The sequence below is a fragment of the Malaya genurostris genome, chromosome 3, assembly GCF_030247185.1.
Source record: "Malaya genurostris strain Urasoe2022 chromosome 3, Malgen_1.1, whole genome shotgun sequence".
Classification (NCBI taxonomy): domain Eukaryota; kingdom Metazoa; phylum Arthropoda; class Insecta; order Diptera; family Culicidae; genus Malaya; species Malaya genurostris.
Genome location: NC_080572.1, coordinates 219,830,469 through 219,853,540, shown reverse-complemented (window position 1 = coordinate 219,853,540; position 23,072 = coordinate 219,830,469). Strand labels below are relative to the sequence as shown.

General features: G+C 37.5%; 1 protein-coding gene across 18 annotated transcripts in view; it reads left to right on the top strand.

The window, feature by feature from the left end:
• Positions 1-23,072, top strand: part of LOC131435438 (transient receptor potential cation channel trpm) — a 394,002-nt gene that overhangs the window by 301,298 nt on the left and 69,632 nt on the right. For 15 of the 18 annotated variants that reach the window (XM_058603330.1, XM_058603328.1, XM_058603325.1 and 12 more), the window contains 3 exons: positions 7,835-7,994; positions 8,095-8,231; positions 21,842-21,880. In XM_058603330.1, the coding sequence (XP_058459313.1) occupies positions 7,835-7,994; positions 8,095-8,231; positions 21,842-21,880 (336 nt within the window). Of the gene's footprint in view, positions 1-7,834; positions 7,995-8,094; positions 8,232-21,841; positions 21,881-23,072 lie in introns of those variants that run through there. The other 3 variants (XM_058603323.1, XM_058603326.1, XM_058603332.1) reach the window with 2 other exon arrangements.

The window sequence follows — 23,072 nt, the reverse complement described above, 5'->3', positions numbered from 1 at the left end:
CGCAAATGATTGCTAGATCATCGATAGGTGTTTGACGCATAACGAGTTGCATAAGTGTTTGGCCGTCGAAGAAAGGAATACTAGATCGTCGAATAAATTTTTTGGCGCGCAACGAAATGTTTTGTGTGGAGAATTCTCATGCTTACTTGATTCATGCGATTCGTCATTCCGAGCCACGTGCTTAATTGGGTATGAATAACAGGTATACCGTAAAACTTTCTGATATGGATTCTCAAGACCGAACTCCACTATTCGCTAATTGTAGGTGGAGTACTCAGTAGAATAATGTGGTGTCGACTAATGAGACGTTTATTGATACAACTAATAAACGAATGCAGTGTTCATGTAAAAGTTAATGGACACAATATTTACTCATTTTATCTTTCGTTTTTTTTTACAATATCAAACTAACTAGAGATCGTGATAGGAGTGAGGAAGAATATGCAAATTGTAGAGCCATAATACTCAAGGAAGAGTAAGGATTTGAAGATAAAGTGCGGTAAAATACTACGTAACAAGGTTCATTTGTGTAAGCAGAAGGTTTCTCGCATCGTGTAAGTATCGGCTTTCCCAACTACTCGGGTTCTAATTTGCCCGGCTGACCCTTGGTTACAGGGCGGCTCAGATACTACCTTACTTCACTCTCCCTCTCATTAGTTCCTCTAGCTGATAGTTCCTGGCAAGGTAGATCGGGACGATGCCAACTTTTGTCCTTTGCTTTTAGCCAGGGAGGTGAGCTTGGCTCCTTTGTTGGAACCTCCCTAGCGACGGTGGCGAAATAACGCCGGATCGATCTGCTCCCCGTAAACGGTCTCAGAAGTCACCGCAGTAACTTCCCGGGGAACCTTTTTGACCCTGTTTCGTTCTCCTTGGCTATTAGATGTGAAGGAGAGCTCAGCTCATTCGACTAATCCTTCACAGCGAGAACGGCCGGTTCAATGGCTCCTTTACATTTAGCCGGGGACGAGTCCCACTTTGGCGAGCCAACACCGCACACTTTCACAATTCACAACCAAGAACCGACACTTTTGACGGGTATTATCTTGCCGTCACATACGCGCACTTCACGAATTCGCTATTGTGGCGGAAAACTATCACACTCTGACGAACGACGTCTGATCTTCACCGTGGTTGAATTTCTTCTCTCGGGTTCGATGTCAACAGACCACTCTTCCAACTGTCATCGCCCTTGCCCAGCATAAACAGGTGGTTTTTCAGCAAAGGGAGAGTTGCAACCTAACTAAGCCCTATGTTATTTATTTACAATTATTCTAAAAAATTTACTACACCTATCTAAACCTACAACATCGTTCACACAACAAGAAATAAACAAAAATTACAGGAAAATGTGAACAAACAGTGGAAACAGTGGTGAGTATGACATTGCGTAACATTACACACTGTTATGAATGTATACAGAATCATGTGATTCTCCACCCAGTGGTAAATTGTTACCTTAATGGTTTACAATTTAAACTTTTACCTTCTATCAGACGAGTCGAACTTAGCGATGCGAATCATCCGAGTCTCTGATATGTCAGAAATTTAGTAAATAATTACTGATTTACTAGAAATCATAAATAAACTATATATTTTTTGTATCGTTTATTTATGCCCGGCTGTAACCTAATTTTGGTCGTGCGCCGAGTAATAAAATATAAAAAAAAATGTTTATCGCTAAATTGTTAATCGAAAATTGTTCCTGTGATTATCACGCTACGAACATTCATCAAACACGACTAAATAATATCACCAGACTAGCGAGAAGTGACGAACTACAAGTCGCGAGGGCAGCTTCTGTAAATTTGCGGAATCAATTTAAAGTAGTCATGTCATGTCATATGTCGAAACCATTAGTTTGAACCATCGCTGTTTGATGCACTGACTCAAAAGATGACATGGTGATCGGTGCATTCGCTCAAGTTTTGCGTAACAAAAGCTTTTAACATATTCACAATATTTTTTGATGAATTCGCCGCATCCAAATAATCAGTCAAATAATGGAAAGATACATCAACAGCATAAGACGTTTGACAATTTTGTTATCCGAAAACATAAATTCAAAACAATAATTTCGGGCGAGACGAAGTTCGACGGGTCAGCTAGTATATATATAAAAATGCAGAGATCATTCTTTGTAATCGCATCACTTAAGAACGGATGGACGGATTTACATGATTCTTTTTTTGTTTGATTAGTTCTACCCTCACCGGGTTCGTACATAAAAAAAATAGGAAAATTTGTCGGAAAAGTGGGAAAAATCCATAAAGTTGTTTTGTATGGACAATGGAATTTTCCACTGAAAAAGTCGCCAATGATTGCTAGATCTACGAGTGATGTCTGGCGCGCAACGAGTTGCATAAGTGTTTGGTCGTCGAAGAAAAGAATACTAGATCGTAGAAAAAAACGTTTGGCGCGCAACGAACAGTTTGTGTGGAGATGTCCTGGCGATGGCCTGGCGGAATGCATATAGAATAGTTTATAAATACCGCTGTAGGCAGGAGAAAAAGATCTGATATCGTTCACCAGTTGATGGATTATGTGTAATGGAGTCAGATGAATAATATTGGTCATTGTGAGCGTGAGTTAAACAGACCAGAAACTCAATGAAAAGATCGTGCTTTAGCGCTATGGTCAAACTAAGAGATCTGAGATTGAGACTATCATTTTATATTTCATATTTTGAGAAGAATTTTCAAATTGGTAAGATCAATATCAAATTGAAAATTAAGCGTCGTCTCTGCAAGCAAACAAAAGTTCCACAGTACCTGAAAAATATCCACTTTATTAGAGCTCTGAAGAACGCGTGGCACTTTTTGGCAACTTGGACGTACAGAAAAATTTTTGAAAATACTTTCTCAATGCTTAAACGCTGTACAAGGAACTGCTTCAAATTTGTTTCTGTTGCATTGAGTGAAGATTCAAGTATGAGCAATTCCTTAAAAACGGACTGTTCAGAATACTTTGTATGCTGCTTAAGGCAAATCTTTTTTTACGAATTTTTGATTACTTGAGCTAAATACAACTTGTAATTATACCCAAGTAGCACATGTAACTTGTTCATAAAAATAAAAATACAACAGATACTGCACAATGGTCGCATAACAAACACGACGAAACAAGTCGTATTATGATGGTGACAATGGAGTCAAAATAATGTTACGAAATGACATCTCATCATACTAGGTTACAATAAGTTCCAATATAATTTTTCGGTAATCTAACTCTTACGACGTGCTCGCATTGACTGTTTTTAGTCGCCAACTGGTCAAGTAATGATTTCATATCGGTTACCGTATTCGTTGTGATGCAACAATTACAGTGTCGGTTGAAAGCTTCCGTACATTATCCCGGACAATAATATTAAATCAATAAGTAGAATAAGTAAAAAATTTCTTCAGTTTAAAAAATTGACGCTTATACGCAAATTTTTTGCCGGTACATGTGCGAAGCAAACCTGTTTCATTTTGGGAAGTACATTCGCACTACCAGAGAGAATATTTCTACACTTTGTCACGGCAGTGTATGCATGGAAAAACTTATGCCAATGGCTACCATTATGACCAGGGAATGAAATATTCATAAGATTTGAAAAAAGCGCAATTTTTAATTATTGCGATTGGTCGACTGTTTTAACTTTGGTATATGAAAAACTAATATTAAACACATAAAAGTTCTAACTGAGCACATTACGACTTTTTAGCTGTAAATTTCATATGACGGGAATAAAAATATGAATATTATTTTGTATGTTGATGTTTTGAAACCCAAAATATCGAAGGCGCGCTCATTTTCAATAAGTACAATGATCAACTTCACCATAAATATCGAAACCCTTGGTAAGTCGCACAAGCTCCGCCTCTTACGCTTTTCAGGTTACATAGCAGTTATAATGCACGTTGCAAAGTCTTCAACTTGTTGCGTGAATTTGTGTCACATAAGTTACTGTCGTTGAAGTGTAATAACGTGTGTTACTTGGGTATCCTACTATAACGAATGAACAACTTTAGAGAAGAAAGTCTTCAACATTTTGTATTTTATCAATACTAAATTCTGATTAGTGATCATTTTTAATCGATTACCGGAAGCTAGAATCACATCTGGAAGAGAAAATGTCTGTTATATCGATAGTTATAGCCATTAGAGAGGGATCTGTGTTCAGTGCATTGACTCAAAAGAATTAACAGCAGTATTTGACATTTTCACATTATTTTGTGGTGATATTTCTGTTTTGGGCTAAGGCGAATGTGTGTCGAATTCCATTGATTGTAGGTTAAGTAATCAGAAAAACAACGGAGAGAAATGTCAATCACTTAGTCATTTGATAATCCTGCTGCCTGAAAACATAATTTTCGGGCGAAACGAAGTTCAACGGGTCAGCTAGTTTGAGTATGAATTTGCTAAAATCGGTTTGGCCATCTGTTCGTCAAATAATCAAAATACATTGCAAACTAGAAGAGCTGAATGAATTGTGTCAAAGTATTTGCTTCTTTTTATATAGTAATACTCATCACTCAGTAATTCCAGAACCAAAATTCGAATCCGAACTATGGGACTATGTAAAAAGAGTAAAGTAAAAAATAGATCAATTTCCATAAAGCATCTTGTTCCAATCCATCATTGTCAATCCAAAATATGTGATTATTTTCTCAAATTTCAAATTCTCAAATTTTCTCAAATTTCAAATTTATTCAAACTACTCATGCACATAACAAAAATACTAATGGCACACCTTGAACTTGATACATGACAACACTAGGTGGACTAAATAAGGTTTTTCGATGGGATTTCTATTTAAAGCTTCAATTGAAGGGATATTTAAAAGAAATACTCAACAGAGACGATTTGGGTCTATTCTAGAAACAGGTTGGGTTACACAAGGGTATACACTGGTGGTAACTAGATTGCCTATAACCAGAGTGACGACATCTCATCCATAATATTGGCAACAATTGAACACATTGAATTCAAAATGTCGGTAGTTTCGCTCGCTTACCATTATATTTGTCAGGTCGTTTGCTCGTTTAGAACTAAACTGTCATTTCAAAAGGAAAGCTGTCGTCACTCTGGTTACATGCACTCTAGTTTTCGCAAATTTCGGCCCACTTTCTATGAACAAGCGCCGTTTTTTGCATATGCTTTCCAAAACAACACAATGTGAGAAATGAGCGAGAATCACTCTGCATGCCGAAGATTATATCGTAAACTAGGATTTTGCATATTTATCTGATTTATTGCGGTGGAAATGTGATCACAAACCGCGTGAATGAAAACGAGCGTAAAAACTTTATCGTCGAAATTTTCAACACAATACATAGATACATTTGACATAGATGTTACTAGCGTTAACAAAACTCGGGTATATTTTAATGTAGTTGGCATTATTTTTAAACAATTTAAAGTAGCTTCTCCTGGAGCCCTGACCATTCATTTTGAACCAATTCCTCATCGTTATAAAGCATCCAACAGGTAACTTTGTTTGCCGCTCGGTAGTAACTTCCTGCCTCGGAACGATGCACAATATTGCATCGACTTTCAGAAAACTTTTCATCAAACCCCACATAAAGTTGCACCATTTGTCTGGAACTATCTGGTTACGCTCTAATATTCATAATTTTCCATAAACCGATTACGTATTCCATCGTTTCGCTCCACAGTCACCGACGGGAGGATTTTCTCCCTTCAAGGCAACCGAGCATTGCTGCAGAACGTATGTGTTGAACTAGTTTTCCCCTTTCCGTAAACTATCTCTCTTCATTCAAAACTCTCGCGATTGACCTGATCTTGTGTTTTGCACGTTCCGCCCGATTCAACCACCGGCGGCACCTTTGCCAGTTTGATACTGCTAACAGGAACTTTTTTTGGCATTAAAAATGCCTTACTCTTCACTATATGGGGCCGGGTGTCAATTAAAAGTTTCAAAAACAGTCGCGTAACCTTTTTGTGTCATAATTTTGAACGTTAATAACTCGGTCATTTGTTGATGGATTGTTATAATTTAACAACCAATCGATTCGGAAACTTTTAACTTAAACATGTATGACGACGTCGTTTCAGTATTTCAATAGTATACTATTGAAAAAATGGTTAGAATAGACCTATGTTTTCATCCACCAACCCCTGTTGTACAAAATGACGTCAACTTCTTGTTCGGCATAGGAGGCTTTGCGTCATGCATAAAAAACACCGTATCGTTATGCGTAGTATGAAGAGAAATCTATAAATATAGGCTGCACAATATTTGTTTGCCTAGTTGATGTTCGACCGTGAATGAAACAAGTAGCTTGTCCAGTGAGCTGATGACTGGATTGTATATGCGTTCACTTGCTGCCTTTGCATTATGTGTTGGTGAAATTTCCTGTTGTCTGTGCAACACCGTGTTCGCTTGAGTATCTTATATATCATCTAGCTATTGAAGAACCGGATCAGCGTGGTTACCGATTCTTTTGAAATATCCCATGTATTTAGCAAATTTTTGGTCGATTTTGCCATTAAAAATGCCTTATACTTCGCTTCCCGAGGCTGGGTGTCAATTTAAAACATGCAAAACTAACTAATTTTTCTGTCATAATTTTGAACGCTTATAACTCAGTCATTTGTTGGTGGAACTCAACAAACAATCGATTCGGAAACATTTAACTTAAACTCATGAGACAACGTCATTTGAATATTTCAATTGCATACCATTGAAAAATTGGTTTCAATTTAGTGTTTTATTTTGGTTCTCTGGTAACTATCAGGTCAATTTAGAATTATCGGTGATTGATTTTTCGGATCTAATTTGCAGCGCTTGTTCCTCGATGATTTGTTAATGGATTTTCCTAATTTAAATGATTCCAAAGCTTCAATATTGTAAGATTAAAAATGTTTTAATTTGTCAACGGATCGGTTTGCATACTTAAATCTCCATTCCCATACGAACAAAACGTGACAATGTGACTGAACAAGTTGTTGTCCCACCAGGAATTAAACGCTTCAAAATATTCAAAATTAAATTCTGAAACTTATTTAAAAGCAGTCTCCTCGGTTTAGTAGTATAAATGAGTTCCACAGGCTCACATATACAGTACAATTAGATGCAATATCATATAGTATCAAAGATAAATTCAAGGTATGTTAAGTTTACCTGCGATTTTACATGTATCGTTTGAATAGGAACCCTCGTAGAATTTGGTTAACCGCCAGTTTCAGTTCAATTATTATTTGCCTCAAAACAATAAGCGTCTGATGGATACACGCGTTGTAACTATGACAATGTTCATTGTTTTGTTGCGTATCCATTCCATATATTCCTAATATGCCAAAGCGATAATCAATGTAAGTAACTGAATATTTCAAGAGGACTGTTTCACATGTTTTCTTCCTCGTATTGTTGCCATATTATTTACCGACACTTTTCGAAGATTTTCGACGATTTTGAAGGATTAATAAAATTACACCATTACTGAGATTACTGGTACAACATTCTCTTGATCGATTACCTGTTTATAAAATTGATAACTCCTCCCAGTGAACGACCATTATTAGGTTAAAACTGGGGGTTAATAAACGATATAAATCAAATCATATTAATAAGTTTGCATGTTTTTCAAAAAATATCATCATAAAATAAAATAGTTTCATTTGTTCAGGTTTAAATCTTTAGGTTATTTGTATCTAAAATTCAGCTTTCAAGTAACTTTGAAGTGTAGTGAAGTGTAGTGTATCATCATCAATATCATCTTTATTTTGTATTTATTATGAAGACCCTAGAAACGTTTCATTTTTAATGTTATTGTGCTCGGTCGTGTCTTTAATACAACCCTCTATTTTTTTTCTCTAATTTTCCCTGCAGGTGTCACCAAGCAAGTAGGCGATGCTTTGCTACTGGAAGGACAGCAACGATCCGGACGGGTCGTGAGCATCGGCATCGCGCCGTGGGGCATCGTCGAGAGGAACCACGAGCTGCTGGGACACAACCGGGATGTTCCTTGCCATAGTATCAGTTCGCCACGGTAGGTCGAAGGAAATCGCTTTCGCTGCGACGCCGGCTGCTTTTCTTTTCCGAAACGAATCTAATTTCTCCGTTTCCTACACTACTTCTCCGTCTTTCAGCTCAAAATTGGCTGTGCTAAACAACCGTCACGCGTACTTTCTCCTAGTCGATAATGGCAGCCAGGGACGCTACGGTGCGGAATTGATCCTGCGGCGGAAGCTGGAAAAATACATATCCAATCAAAAGTTGCAACCCTGTAAGTATTTTTATTTCCACCTTGCTTTGTGTTTAGGATTTCGTTTTTCCGATATTGCACGGCAAAGACGTCAACAAGTTTCGCCTTTGTCACGTTCCGAACTGTTGATTGGCTGGTTGTTCTAACATTTTATTTCAAACCAAACCCGTCAATGAGCTAGAAATTCGTTTTGCGGTTTGGTGGGTTCTGGGCACCGCCGGAAAATCGTCGTCGACGATGCGACAACTCTTGCGAAACGCCACATGTTCAGAAGTGCGGAATTGAGTGTCCTCCTGCGGTGTGATTTTGTGTGTGTGTCCGGTTTTATTCGATTGCGAACGCCAGCTGACAGCCGTTTTTCGCCGTTTACCGTTCGATGGCAGACGAACTGTGAAGTTGTTTTCTGGTTCAAAAGAATCGAACATTGCCGGTTTTATTTTTTGCTCGTCTGTGAACATAAAATGATCTGCGAACTTCATCTACGGTAATGTATTCAGCATGGAATTTTAGATTTAGATGCTAACATTTGTGAGAAACTAAATTTAATCAATGTCGAATGAATTTGATTTTATTCAAATTTCACGAAAACTTCAAATCGTCATGTTTCAGCAAACGTAATGCTTTTAGTAAGGACATTTTTTACATTTTGAATTCTGCGGTGGAAAAAACCTCACACTCTGAATTCACATCGAGTACTTCGGAAAGTTGTAAATATATCACCCAATCACAAAATTGCTTTGTTGGCGAACATTGACAGTGTGCGATGTCAGCACTGTATTTACAATCCCTATTTTTGTTGCTGTTGCTGTTGGATACCCACGAGAGTAAACTCTCCAGAACTAACAAATAAATCAATCTTCGCATAAGTAGAATCACCAACATCGGGTATCGCTTATCGCCAGTTTCCGCTTGATAGCATTTGACAAGCCCAGCTGTGAATTTCCCCACCCATGAATTTTCTCTGAAGTCCTGAACAGACTTCAACCGACAGTCGACACGGATGGTAATTTCCTTTCAATTAGCTCACGCTCGGTAGCCAAGCACTTTCCGATCAATTCACTTAACTGGCTGTTGCCGCCATTAGCATTCGCATTTGCCGGTGATTCCGCTAGTTAAACAAGCGAAGCCAGACCGGCGAAGAGCGCGCTTCGCCATTATATTATCGAACGGCAGAGGAAATATAATAAATCGTATTGCACCAAATTGGCGTTAGGTTGGCTTAGTTTCGGAATGGTGAAAATAAGAATCAAAAGAATATGGATTTTTTTTTTGCTCGGAACAAAATGCGAATGATTTATAGTTTTTTTTGTTCCATTCTGACGGTCAGACAGTTGTATTGAATGTGAATATTTAAAGTTGAAGTGCAATTTTACGAGCGCAAGCTGATCTTGTACACGGTCTTGTACCCAGGTTTGCTACAGAACTGAGCATCGTGCAAAGAAGTTGTACACAAGTGCATGAGCTTAAGTTTGAACATATGTTTAACCCGCATCCGTTCCTCAAAAATTTAAACACAAAGGTGCTTAAGTATCAATTTGGCACATGCCATCAAAACGTTATGAGTTCATAACAAAAAAACAACAGAATAACTTTTTTTGGAAACTTTTACAGTATTGGTTTTTCAAATCCAGCCACTGGTAACAGGTTTCCTTCGCGACAACTTCGATAATTGCGCATTCGCACATTCAAAACCTTGATAACATTTTTTGTCGTGAATGTGACTTACTATACCATATGACACTTTTTTAAAAATTACTTTATACAATAAAGGGGTAAAACTCAATAATTTTTTCTCCATGCTATCGAAAATATTATCAGCAAACTATCTACAGTAGTTCAATTCATATATTTGAAGAAAAAAAAAAGTTCGTTTATTCCGCTTAACTCCTTCCATCAATTTTTGTACTTATCTTATCTTAATAAGATCTTATCAATCTTATTCGCCGCCGAAACGATAAGATCTTAATAAGATAAGATAAGTACAAAAATTGATGGAAGGAGTTAAGCGGAATAAACGAACTTTTTTTTCTTCAAATGTATGAATTAAACTACTAAAAGAAAAGTAAGAAAAATTTCTATGTTGAATTGTGACTGAAAAAACGATTTTTTTGTCGACCAATTTTTGCGCGTTCCAGTCTTTACCAATTTTAACATTCTATACCTACCCAGTTGGTAACCCGAAAATGAAATGTTGCTCACTGCATCAAAACCGTCGTCCCAGCACAAGAAACACAAATAAGCGACATGAGTTTTTCTCTTTAATACTCGTTGAAACCAAACATTTTAGAAAACTATAATTTTGAATTATTTGTGATTATTCCATACTACTGGAATTTTTATCATAAACTAACTGAATTACCCGGCGTTGCTCGGAAATGTTTCGTTCATGTTCAGATTGCGAATGAACAGTGTCCCATCTCAGATCTAACAATAATCATTATTTTCACGGTATTGTCGTCAAATTGGGTCAGTTTTATATTTTATATTTGTATTTGTAACGTACTTCACTGCTTACTGCTTCCATGGCTATAAACACTTGCTACACCCAAACCTCCATTTACGAACCTTATATATGTATGTATGTATGCTTATACAATCACTCATTTGCGTATATATGTATATATTTATACATATAAATGATCGCTTTTACTTCACCAATATTTATATGTATTAAGAAATACAAATATTTGCACACATGCGTACGTATAGTAATACATATATACATATATAAGTTACGTAAATGGAGGTTTGGGTGTACTTCCTCTCTCTTTATTTAAAATTCTATGAAATCATTATTTCATAATATTTGATTTTGATTATTTTATAACGAAAGGCTGTTTATCATCACAACTACATTCGTACTATAGAATAACTTTTTTTGGTCGTTCACCGCGGAGAAGAACGTATAGAATAACGATTCAGTTAATACAAATGTTGTTGTAAACTTATTTCCATCACCTTGGGTCGACAGTTTTCTCAATTTTCGTAAAAAATGCAAATTGATTGTATGATTTCTTCGTCAATTTAGAACAATGTTGAGAATACCTCCCTCTTGTGATTATTTTTGTGAACCTCACTTAGTTGTTAGAAATATACTGTACTCGTAAAGAAGCACCAATTTTTCGTAAAACCCGATAAATTTTTCCTTACACTTTCCATGTTCGGGGCACTTGCTACACTTTCTCACCCTCAAAATAACCTTATAATCTATTTTGATGTGAAAGAAGTTTCTGTATTAGTCAAGAAGCGTTGTTTCTCATCGAATAAATTTAGCATTGCACTTCCCTTTTGTTGGTGAACTTACTACAGATCTCCTCCATGATTACACTGAGTAGTGTAGAAAGTATCTGTGCTTTTCAAAAATATCGATTCCCACCTTTTGTACATGTGCCAAACTTAATGGTGATTCGTTTAAATGTTTCGTAGCTATGCTGAGACTTAAATAAACTCGCGTTCATAGGCAGATAAAGAATATTTTCCCCTAGTTCTTCGAATTCTTTGGCAGAATGAAACCAGATCTTTTAAAATTATTTAAAGAAAATTGCGTTGCATTCAAATTAACAACAGCGATACTATCTACCATGACCTTGAAATTCTTCCCACTTTCTTGTTTTACAAAAAATGTAAGATGAAAATTTATTTTCAAGAACCTCTCCTCATAGTCTAAATGTCGATTCTCTTCTAATTATATAAAGTTCGTCATTGACCTCCTCCCCCCATGTTAAGGACACTTGCTACACACTATTCCCCCTGAAATTGTCCTAATGGTCATTACTGAAGAGCAAGAAGTATATGTGCCAAATTTGATAGCAATCCGTTCAGTAGTTTCGGAGTTATACCGTTACAAACATTACATACCCCTTTTGAATGCACTTGCTACATCTACCCCCCATATAATCATATCTAAGTTATGCATAATGTTTCTAAGGTCTTCGAAAAATATCTATTCTTGTCAAATTTCATGAATTTTTTCATGACCTCCTCATGTTAATGATACTTGCTTCGCTTCTTCCTCTATGAAAATACCTTTATGACAATTTTTGAAGAGCAAAAAATACCTGTGCCAAGTTTTATAGCAATTCGTGCAGTAGTTTCGGAGTTATTCCGTTACAAACATTACACTTCCCTTTTTAGAGGCACTTACTACACCCTCCCCCCACCAAATATCGTCTAAGTTGTGCAAAAAGTATCTATGGTCCTCAAAAGTACCACTTCTCATCAAATTAGATAATTTTTTTAATGACCGCCTTTGTTAATGATACTTGCTACTCTCCCTCCTACCATAAAAATATTGTAGAGCAAGAAGTATGTGTGCCAAGTTTGATAGCAATCCGTTAATTAGCTTTTGAGTTATGCCATTACACACATTACATCCCCCTTTTTAAAGACACTTGCTACATCCATCTCCCATATAATCATATCTAAAGTATGCGAATTGTTTCTAAGGTCTTCAAAAAATATCGATTTTCGTCAAGTTATATGAATTTTTTAATGACCCCTCCTTGTTAAAGACACTTGCTACACTCCTTCTTCTATACAAATACCATCTCTGAAGAGCTAGAAGTACATGTGCCAAGTTTGATAGCAATCCGTTCAGTAATTCCGGAGTTATGCCATTACAAATTATACCCCCCCCCCCATTTTTAAAAGGCACTTGCTACATCCACCCTTCCCCCCCATATAATCATATCTAATATATGCAAAATGTTTCTATGGTCTTAAAAAAGTATCGATTCTCGTCAAATTAGACAAACTTTTTCATGACCCCCCAGGTAAGGACACTTACTACGCTCCCTCACCCATTAAAATACACATATGACCTTCTCAGAAAAGCAAAAAATATTTGTGCCGAGTTTGGTGGTCAGTAGTTTCGGATTTATGCCGTTTTAAACATTACACCCCCCTTTTTAAAGGAACTTGCTACATCCAAACTTACATCCTTATATATATATATATATATATATATATATATATATATATATATATATATATATATATATATATATATATATATATATATATATATATATATATATATATATATATATATATATATATATATATATATATATATATATATATATATATATATATATATATATATATATATATATAAACCAGAGGTCAACCGGACTTTTATTGTAATCTAAATTCACGAAAATCGATTCAGCCATCTCTGAATAAATTAAGTGGCCCTATTTATCAAATATGTTCTCGACATACATACAGTTCATGATACAGACAATGCACTACTTTATACTATTTTATAAGAAAGAAGAAAAAACTGTCATTTATAAGATAATTTCTTCAGATTCTGTAAGGTGGTAAGAAATTTGTTTCACTTAATTTAGTCATTTTCGTTCATATCCTAAATTAGCCCCTTTGTGATTCATATACCGATTGGAACGAAGCGACGAAAGAGGTGGGACGCGATATAGATTATTTTTGCAGTGATAGAGACATACACTAGTTATTATATGATGCCAATATATCCTGACACGCTCACTTTACTTTCATGCTCCAATTCAATCGAAGCCTATGATTGCATTTCCAAACTTCCCGTTTCTAAACCAGTCGCGTAGCTGCATGACTTTTTTATGGCGAGTCAAATCGCCTCAAAGTATTCAATTTCATCGTTGCTTCACGAAATCTATTTTTAGATTTGCACGGTAAAGTATTTCCCCCAAAAAAATGGGTAATAACAAATAAAAAATCTTACTGAATTTGTAACAAATTTAGATTTAATATTGATATTTACATATCAAGGTTTGTAACAATTTTTCTAACACCTAGATCAAATTGAGTTATATTTTAACTATTAATTTAGATTGAAAAAATGAAACAAGCTCAGATATAATTTTGTTCTCCCTTGTTGATCGAGAGTCTGTGATAAAAGTGTATTAACTATATAAAAATGGAAGATTACGCAACCCATAGTTTTTTTTTCAATCCACGCTTGAAATGAAGGATCGCAAAATCCCGTTTACAGGAGAAGCTCCTCCTAAGAGCTACAAACGGCACACTCTGTGCTATTGGTCTTTCCCACTTGGACGATACTAAAATATGCATACCTTTAATTAAATTTTAAAATCAAGCCCGGAATGACGAACATTCCTATACTAATGAAAGCAACATAGGCCACAGAGAGTGGCATATTTCTAGGAAAAATATTCACGCTTTTACGCGGATATCCACGACCACCAGCTGGAATTTAATAAGTGAAAATATTTTTAGTGCTTTTGTTACCCGCTTACGCTCATATTGATTCATATGCTAATGAAAGAAAATGCGATAAATTATACTACAATAGCTATTGATTCGCAGGAAATGAAAAAATAAAAACTCCCAGTCCGCTTATAAAGCTAAAGCCGGCGGTATCCCGCCTCTACTTGAAACAGTAACATAACAAGCACTCTAACTGAGAGTTATTGCTTGCAAATATGCCCGCAACAGGCACAGCTGGGCCGGAACTGGGTCGAATGGTTATTGAGTTGGAACTGCTGTGAATATTCGCTGCTTTCCTTTCCCAGTGCTGTGACTAAGGAGGAGTTAGTCAACCGTTGTGTAAATCAATGAAAATTTTAAAGTATCTTCAAATACCATTATATGCAGTAGGCTTATGAAAGTTCAACATGATTTGGTACGATATGATCAAACACTAGTCATTCTTATTTTTTTTGTTTTCAATTGGAATTGATTTTCACGAACCTAAAATTCTTAACAAAGCGAACGCAGCTCAAGGTATTTTGTATACTTTTTTTTTACTTTTTATGCGGATTCTGGAAATTTGGCTATTTTTGGGTCGGGTTAAAAGGTTAACACTCGTTCATTCTAGCCTGCGCACTTGTCTGAGCAGGAAGTAAAGCTAGTGCATCTTCGGTACCTCAGAGCTCCAGTCCAGAATTCAGTTCCAGAATACAAAAAATCAGTTCCTTAATATAGTTACAGTTCCAATTTCATAACTACGTTTTAGAAACAAGCATTTAGTTTCAAATGATGGAGGAATGTTGTGCTGTTCTTGCGTTGTGCATTCGTAGTTCAAGCAGTGCTCGCTATGATGTGGGGAAACATTCCGGCGGGATTAATTTTGTGCACCGTTCGCAGTTTGATTGTTGCTTCAAACAAGGATAAATACCTAGGGATTCAGCTGCTGGCCCTTTGCTTTGGAGCAGAATACCCAGAAAAGTTAACAACGACTAAGAAAAATCTACAAATCAGCCCTTCTAAGGGCTGTAAATGATTAAAAATGAGCTATAAGAAATATTCAATTATTGAAATATGCATTAATGTGAAGTGAAAATATTCAGTTCAGTTAACCGTTCGCAGAGAAAACTTCGCACGAAACGAGTGCTAATGACACGAGCTTTGTGTTCGAGCAAAATGCAATGTGTGAAGTGACTTCAGGATTCATGGTGTCAGATATTTTGTTGTTAATTACATCTACATTGAATTTGAGGAAATTAATCGTATTCACGTCAATTCGGTTATATTACTGATGTTGCCCACCCCTTCCTTTCAAAAACTTGGGCTAGAGAATTGAATTCGGCCAGAAATTGAAAATAAAGGTCAATGTAATCGATTTTGTAAGTTAGGTAAGGGCATTGCATGATGGGTAAGACCACCGTTTTTAATTTTACCTACCCTGGCTTAATTTTCAATACCGCACATAGAATCAGGTTTTTTAGCTCAGAAGCGAGTGACTATAAGATAAATGCCTCTATAATAGAAATAAGAAGTTATCGTCAACTAAAAAAAAGCTAGGAATGTGAAATCTTATAATTCGGTATAAGATCTAGACCAAATCTGCTTTAAGTTTAGAACGAAAAAGCTGTGCTAGCCAGGCTTATCCTTATTTCATATCTTTCCCACACATTTTGGCTTGCATATCACCGATGACTGAAGGCTCGTTATCAGATCGTTGAATACATGAATACAATTAGAGCCAATTCAGCAGATTACAGCTACTGTTCTTTTACCTAAGATTAAATCAGCCCACCTGGGTTCGATCCCGAACCCCGCACATCTCATTCTGGCCCGAAGAGGCAAATGACCTTAAGGGGAAAACGTTCATAATTGGAACAACACAAAAAAGATCTTTCGGTACGCACGTGGAAAACTAAAATGTTTCCAAGCAGTAGAAGAGGATTTCTAGGCAAAGAAAGTTTCCCAACAAATATTTAGTTTGACAGGCAATATGTAGTTGTGGTCGAGCAAGCTAAATCTTTATCACTACGGGAACGGTAAATTAGGAAAAATACCGTGGTATATCGTGCCATTCCTACGCAGCCATGACGTACCCTTTGTATTCAGGTCTGTTTGGCATCTTGTCACTATGCCAAAGATGTTTCGAAATGATATGAAGTAAGGATGGTACTCGGAAGCCAAAGTATCGATACCTAAGGTATCGGGATACCGAAATTTTGAGTATCGATACAAGGTATCAAAAGACAATAAAGTATCGATACCTGTAAGCATCAATTGATACTTGCGCAACAATCATTTCGACATAAAATAAAGCCGTCGACTGTGGCGTTGTTTTATGTTGTACAGAAAGGTTTTTCCATAAATTTGTTGTGCCACCAGTATACGCATATTTCCTGCTTTTGGTCCACGTCAAAAAATTACCGCAACCTACTTTGTGTTTCACATTTCACTTATTTTCTCGGAAATTTTCATGTCATAACCTCTATGTCGATACACTAAAGCTTGCTTCATTTAGAATTGGAACAAACTTCTGCTCATATTGTGGCGCTCTTGGTGGACGGATTTGGAAGTTCTTGGCGCTCACGTGTCGGGAAATTTGACAGCTTCACGGGAAATTTGACAGCTTCGACTGCAAAGACTGTCCCAGAAAGTATGGACGCACTTTGATTTCGTTATAAATAATTCACAAGTGTTAGATATTCAGATTTTATTCGATATACTGATAATATTAGACTACAACAACAGAATATTATTCTCAACATTTGCTACTTAGCCATTGTAGACTAGCTGGCGCACCTTCTTGCGAACGTTCCTCATTAAATTCCGTACAGACTTCTTGGCGACAAGTTTTGACACTTTTTTCAATCTTTTTCGAACTGTTGAATGGTTTCGGCTACCGAGACATGTTTCCTAAGATGTGCCTACGTTAATGCCCAAAATTACTCAATTGGTCGAAGTTGTGGCAATTTGGTGGATTCATGTCTTTTGGGACGAAAGTGACATTTTTGGTAGTTTACCATTTTACCGTTGATTTCGAGTAGTAGCAAGAAGCAAGATCTGGCCCGAAGACAACAGGATCCTTGTGGCTTCGAATCATGGGTAGAAGTCGTTTTTGTAAACATTCCTTGATGTATATTTCGCTGTTCATTGAAGCAGTGGTGATGAAGGGTTTCGAAATCTTACCACAGCTACAAATTGCTTGCCAGACCATAGCTTTCTTACCAAATTTTTCTGCTTCAATCGATGTCTCGGACAGGTTTAACACTTGTCCTTCTCGCGCCGTAAAATATTGTGGTCCCGGCAAGGATTTGTAATCGAGTTTCGCGTAGGTTTCGTCGTCCATGATTATGCAGTTCAAATTTCCAGCGAGAATCGTATTGTACAGCTTTCGAAACCTCAGCCTGATCGATGCTTCTTGTTCCGGACTACATTTTAGTTGTTTCTGCTTCTTATAGGCTCGAAGATTCAAACGTTCTTTAGCACGAAGAACATTTGACTTCGAAGTGTCCACTTTTTTACAACATCCCGAACTGAAACCTCTTTCATTTGCTCGAACGCCTTCAGTGTATGTTTATCCAACTGAGGGTTAGCAGGACCTTTTTTCGACCCGTTTTCGGTTTATCCTCAAAGGTTAACAGCATAACGCTCACCGAACTTCCTGATTGCATTTCGCACGGCTTTCACCTACTCCTTCCATTTTTACTATCTTTCCCAGTGACAGTCCGCGTTCTGTGCACATAATTTTTCGAGGTTGTTCTGCTGAAAGTCCACGCATTTCGAAACAAACTAATGAAAACGAATAAACAACTGCACAAGTGGTTAGAGAAGAGTGTAAACAACGGGACGCAGCCATAAAAATTGTCAGATTCTGAACCATTGCGAAATAGCAGCGGTTTTTGGTTGCGGCCATACTTTCTGGAACAGTCTTTACTTTGTAAACAATCAACATGGAAGCCGAAAGAAGGGGAAAATTGTGCACAGTTATTTGGAAAATCCATTGTGGTCTGCATCTAGGCTAGCTAAACAGCTGAAATTGCCCAGAAATACAGTATGGCGCGTTATCAAACGGTATAAGGAAACATTGAAGACGATTCGGAAGCCTCAAGCCAATCATCGGAGTGGAACTGTCGACCGGAAACTGCGTGGTAAGATTTTGAAGACGATTAAGAGGACTATTAATCTGTCGGAAAGTGATTTGGCCAGAAAATTCGGTGCTGCCCATAGTACCGTGAGGAAAACTCGACTCCGGGAAGGAATCAAGTCGTATCGAGCTAGCAAACAGCCAAATCGGACCATAAAACAGAATAGTGTGGTCAAAATTCATGCTCGGAAACTATATGACCAGGTGCTGACCAAGTTCGACGGGTGTCTTCTGATGGACGATGAAACCTATGTCAAGGCTGACTTCGGGCAAATCCCAGGTCAAAAATTTTACTTAGCAACGGCTCGGGGGGATGTTCCAGCCAAGTTTAGAATTGTTTTTGCCGACAAATTTGCAAGAAAATTTATGATTTGGCAGGGCATTTGCAGCTGTGGCAAAAAAACGAAAGTTTTCGTTACAAATAAGACCATGACATCGGAACTATACCAAAAAGAGTGTCTCCAAAAACGAAGTTTGCCGTTCATTCGATCCCACGACCATCCCGTAATGTTTTGGCCAGATTTGGCAAGCTGTCATTACAGCAAAGTCGTTCAAGAATGGTATGCAGAAAAAGGGGTCCAGTTTGTTCCGAAAAACCTTAACCCACCCAACTGCCCCCAGTTCCGCCCTATTGAGAAATACTGGGCAATCATGAAGAGGAGACACAAGGCAATGGGAAAGGTTGTCAAAGACATCAATCAGATGACGACCTGGTGGAATAAGATAGCTAAAACGATGGACAAAAAAGGTGTGCGCCGCCTAATGAGCCGTATTACAGAAAAAATATGAAAATTTTATCCGTATTTTTCTTTAAAAGTATAAAGTAAACGCTACATTTGTATAAAAAAGATATTGAATTCAATAATAAATAACTGAAATACAGACAATTGTCTTTGTTCCAATTCTATTTGAAGCAAGCTTCAAAAGCCAATTCCTAAAGCACACATTTTATTCTATTTCTTCGCGTTTCGCCTTCGGATCATCAGTGCTAAGCTAGCGATTAAAATTGAGCTGCTGGACGCGAGATGGTAGTTCAATTTGAACTGCTTTAAGCACTGATGAGCTAAAAGCGAAACGCGAAGAAATAGAAACCGTTTCTATTGTTATTACGGCGGACCGGGAACGACTGGAACGGAAGCATCAGGCTCGCGCATGTATTGGTATGACGTGGACTAGCCGTCGTTGAAATTCGTTCTCGACAATCTCGCGTCGTCCCACAGGCGCACTGAGAGCGAAGTGCAACGAGTTTGAAAAATTAAATGATTGAATCCTCTGAGAGTATGGCCTTTATGTGCGTGCTTGGTTGGTAGGTTTCTCTCATTGCACTCTCTTTTAGTGCACTCGTGGGATGAAGCAAGATTGTCGAGAACGAATTTCATCGACCGCTAGTCCACGTCATACCAATCCATGCACGAGCCGGGTGCTTCATCGAAGCCGAAGAAAAGAAAATATTCCATTGGGGACGGATATAGCGTGATGGGTTAGTCGTTGCCTTTCACGCAGCCCAGCTGGGCTCGATTCCCAGGTTCGGAATTGATTTTAATCTGTTGCGATACTGTAAGTATCGATAGTAACAGTGTCGCTCTGATGTGATATCGCTACCAGGAATACCCGATTCTTGAAAGAAAGTATCGATACCTCAAAGTATCGACTCGGTATCGGACATCCCTAGTATAAAGGGGATGCAGTCCATGTTGTACCGAAAGAGGCGAATCCAGCTAGCCGCCGGAAATTTGTTACCTATCGAGCGATATTGAGCTCTTATGAATCTTGGATTAAGGCAGCTAAATCGGTTGCAGAGAAGTGCGGGAGTTAACTCAAAAGTTCGTAGTTTTTTTTTTTCATGCAGCCAAATCAAGTAACTGTAATTAGTGTTAAGATGATTTATAATGCACATTTGAACGATTAAAAAATGCTTCTTGGATCGAACCAACAGTAAATTTGTTTTGTTCTAAATTTGATCTGTGCTTGGTTTGTATTCTCGATATTTATCGAATATTTACACGGCTACTTAAGGGTGTCATCTAGTGTGTCGAATAAAAATATTATATGTATTTTTTTATAATTCACATCAAATACATGTTGTATACAAAATGTGGATTAAAGATTTTTTAAGAGTTGAAGTGATCGAAGAGATGAACGTAGAGAATTGCAGAGTCTCAGGTGTCGCGAGTAAAATAACGAATGGTTTTAAATATTGCGCTTTTAAAATCCAGCCTAAACTATTCAAAATTTTGGTTGCCTTGTTCCACATCATTAGTTCAAACAACCCTTAGGAGATGTTCCTCGTAGCTTTTTGAAAAAAGCTACGCCCAGAGATAGGATTCATGTTCGATGCACGCTATACCGACTTCATACTGCTGTACAACTGTGTCTACCATAGCTCAGAGTGGCGGAAATGTTAAAAACACATGCACGGATTGCATAACTCCTTAGGTTCGAGTCTTGTCCTTGGGCGTATCTTTTTTGCCAAAAAAAAAAGAACATCCTTTCTGTGAATTTTTATTTATTTGATTTTTCAACACGTTTTTCCGGTCAGTCATTGCGAAACTGAACTTAGTTATGATGACTCTACGGTCAAACAAACTGAAGAATATATAAAAAGTTTTTTAATTTTTTAAATTGGTTTTGAGGAATGGTAAATGTTTCTAGCGGTTTTTTTTACATTTGAACATATGCTTCGATCCTACTATTTATCAATGCGTCTAAAATTTCCACCCGCGGAAAATTCCCGGCCACGTTTCCGTGTCTCGGCTTGAATCACAGCACCAGTGAGTGGTCCCTTTGTGCTGCCGCACAGATTTCTGCTTATGGGTTAGATTTTTGCTCTAACAAAAAACAAAAAATGAATGCTCTCACACACGTGAGACCGCGAGCGGTGTGAAACGGGCGACGGTGACTATTGTGCATCCTCGTTGGTTATCATCGTTGGCGAGCTTCTGATGGAACTCTCAATTTCCATTAGCGCCGGGATTTGCTGCTTTGGTTAGTGTGTTACCTTTTTTTTTTCTTCAAACTTGCGAGCCATCAACAGCTAGAAATTCTAGAAGACGCACAATGAGGGGAATATTTTCACTGACGGTCTCGTTCAATGGTTTCGGCTTATCAGTTGATTGCCACCGGGACTGGGGATGCGCTTGCTAAGTGTTTTTCCTAGAATTTCGGTTTCGCTTCGTTCGTGGCTCCAGTGAAATGAATATTTTCCACGAATTTTAATGAGTGATATGCTAATCTTTTCTTGTGTGTGTTTATTTTTCATTTCTTTTTTCCACAATCTATTGCGAAGATAAAGCACTTTCGGTTCTAATGAACTTTCACTACAAAGGTAAATATATACATTTATGTGAACTTGCTGATGATTATCAGAAGCTTCTGCTTCGCGTTTCGGTCGATGTTTAGATTGTGCGAATTTCAAAGCCTTTCGGTTGGACTAAAATTCACTGTTGTAGCGCTGGTTACCTGCGATTGTGTGTGTGTGTGCGTGTGTTTGTACATAACCGTTTCGTTGTTGTTCACATAAATAGGTACTATCCTAACTGCACGGTTTGCCAAATTTCCTGTAGTTTCTATTTGTTGCCTGTCACTAGTTGAGTACTGATAGTAGAAGAAATGGGTCCGTAAAACCAATCTTAGAACTATTCGGGAAACCTTCCTTTTTAGATTTTTTTTTCCATCTGTGACTAACAGGTTTATTCCAGGAAACATTATGAATTTTTAAAGAATTACAAGTTTATAGGTAAATAAGTTAAAATGATGAAGCATCGTTAAGCTCCTTTTTTATTTTTTCATTTCATGAAGGACCTTTAACTACGGCCAGCTTCCCCGTTCCGAAAACACAAAGGGGGACAACGGGGATGGAAATCGTGGGTGCTTCCCCATGCATTGTCCCGCGTTTTTGTCCTCCTAGACCAATCATTCGAACGTCCTAATGATGAAGAATCTGTCTGTGAAACGCCAGTCCACCTTTTTCCCGCATTTGATTTGGCGATCATTTTTCACGGTGGGTGTGAAGTTCTCCCGCGGGATGAGTCGCGCGGTGGGTAAGGGTGGCTGTGGCGGCATAATTAGTAGCTTCAGATTGGAATGATGAAGTGAAAGGCAGCAGCCCATTAGCAATCAAGTCGGGATAATTAAATCAGCACTAATGCGGCTCATGGGTCCGAACGCGATTTTTGGTCTGTTTAGGAAATCGACTTTTGATGTATCGCAGATTGGACCGAACAGTGAAGTAATTATGTGCGGATTTTTCTTCTTCGTATTTTCCGACGAGAATCAAATATCTCGCCGTGGGAGGGGATGGATTTATGTTAATCAGGTTCTATTCCGAAATGGTGTTGTGTTCAACGGTTTGTGTCTAGTATAGTAACTGCTGCTATGAGCAGCTTCATGTGGTACTATCTATGAGCAAATAATTGATTCAAGCAAAACTTTAATAATATGATTATGGTAGTTTCTTGGTTGTGGTTCAACGAAATGGTCATATTAAGGATCACTGTAAGTACGGATGGTTTTTTCGA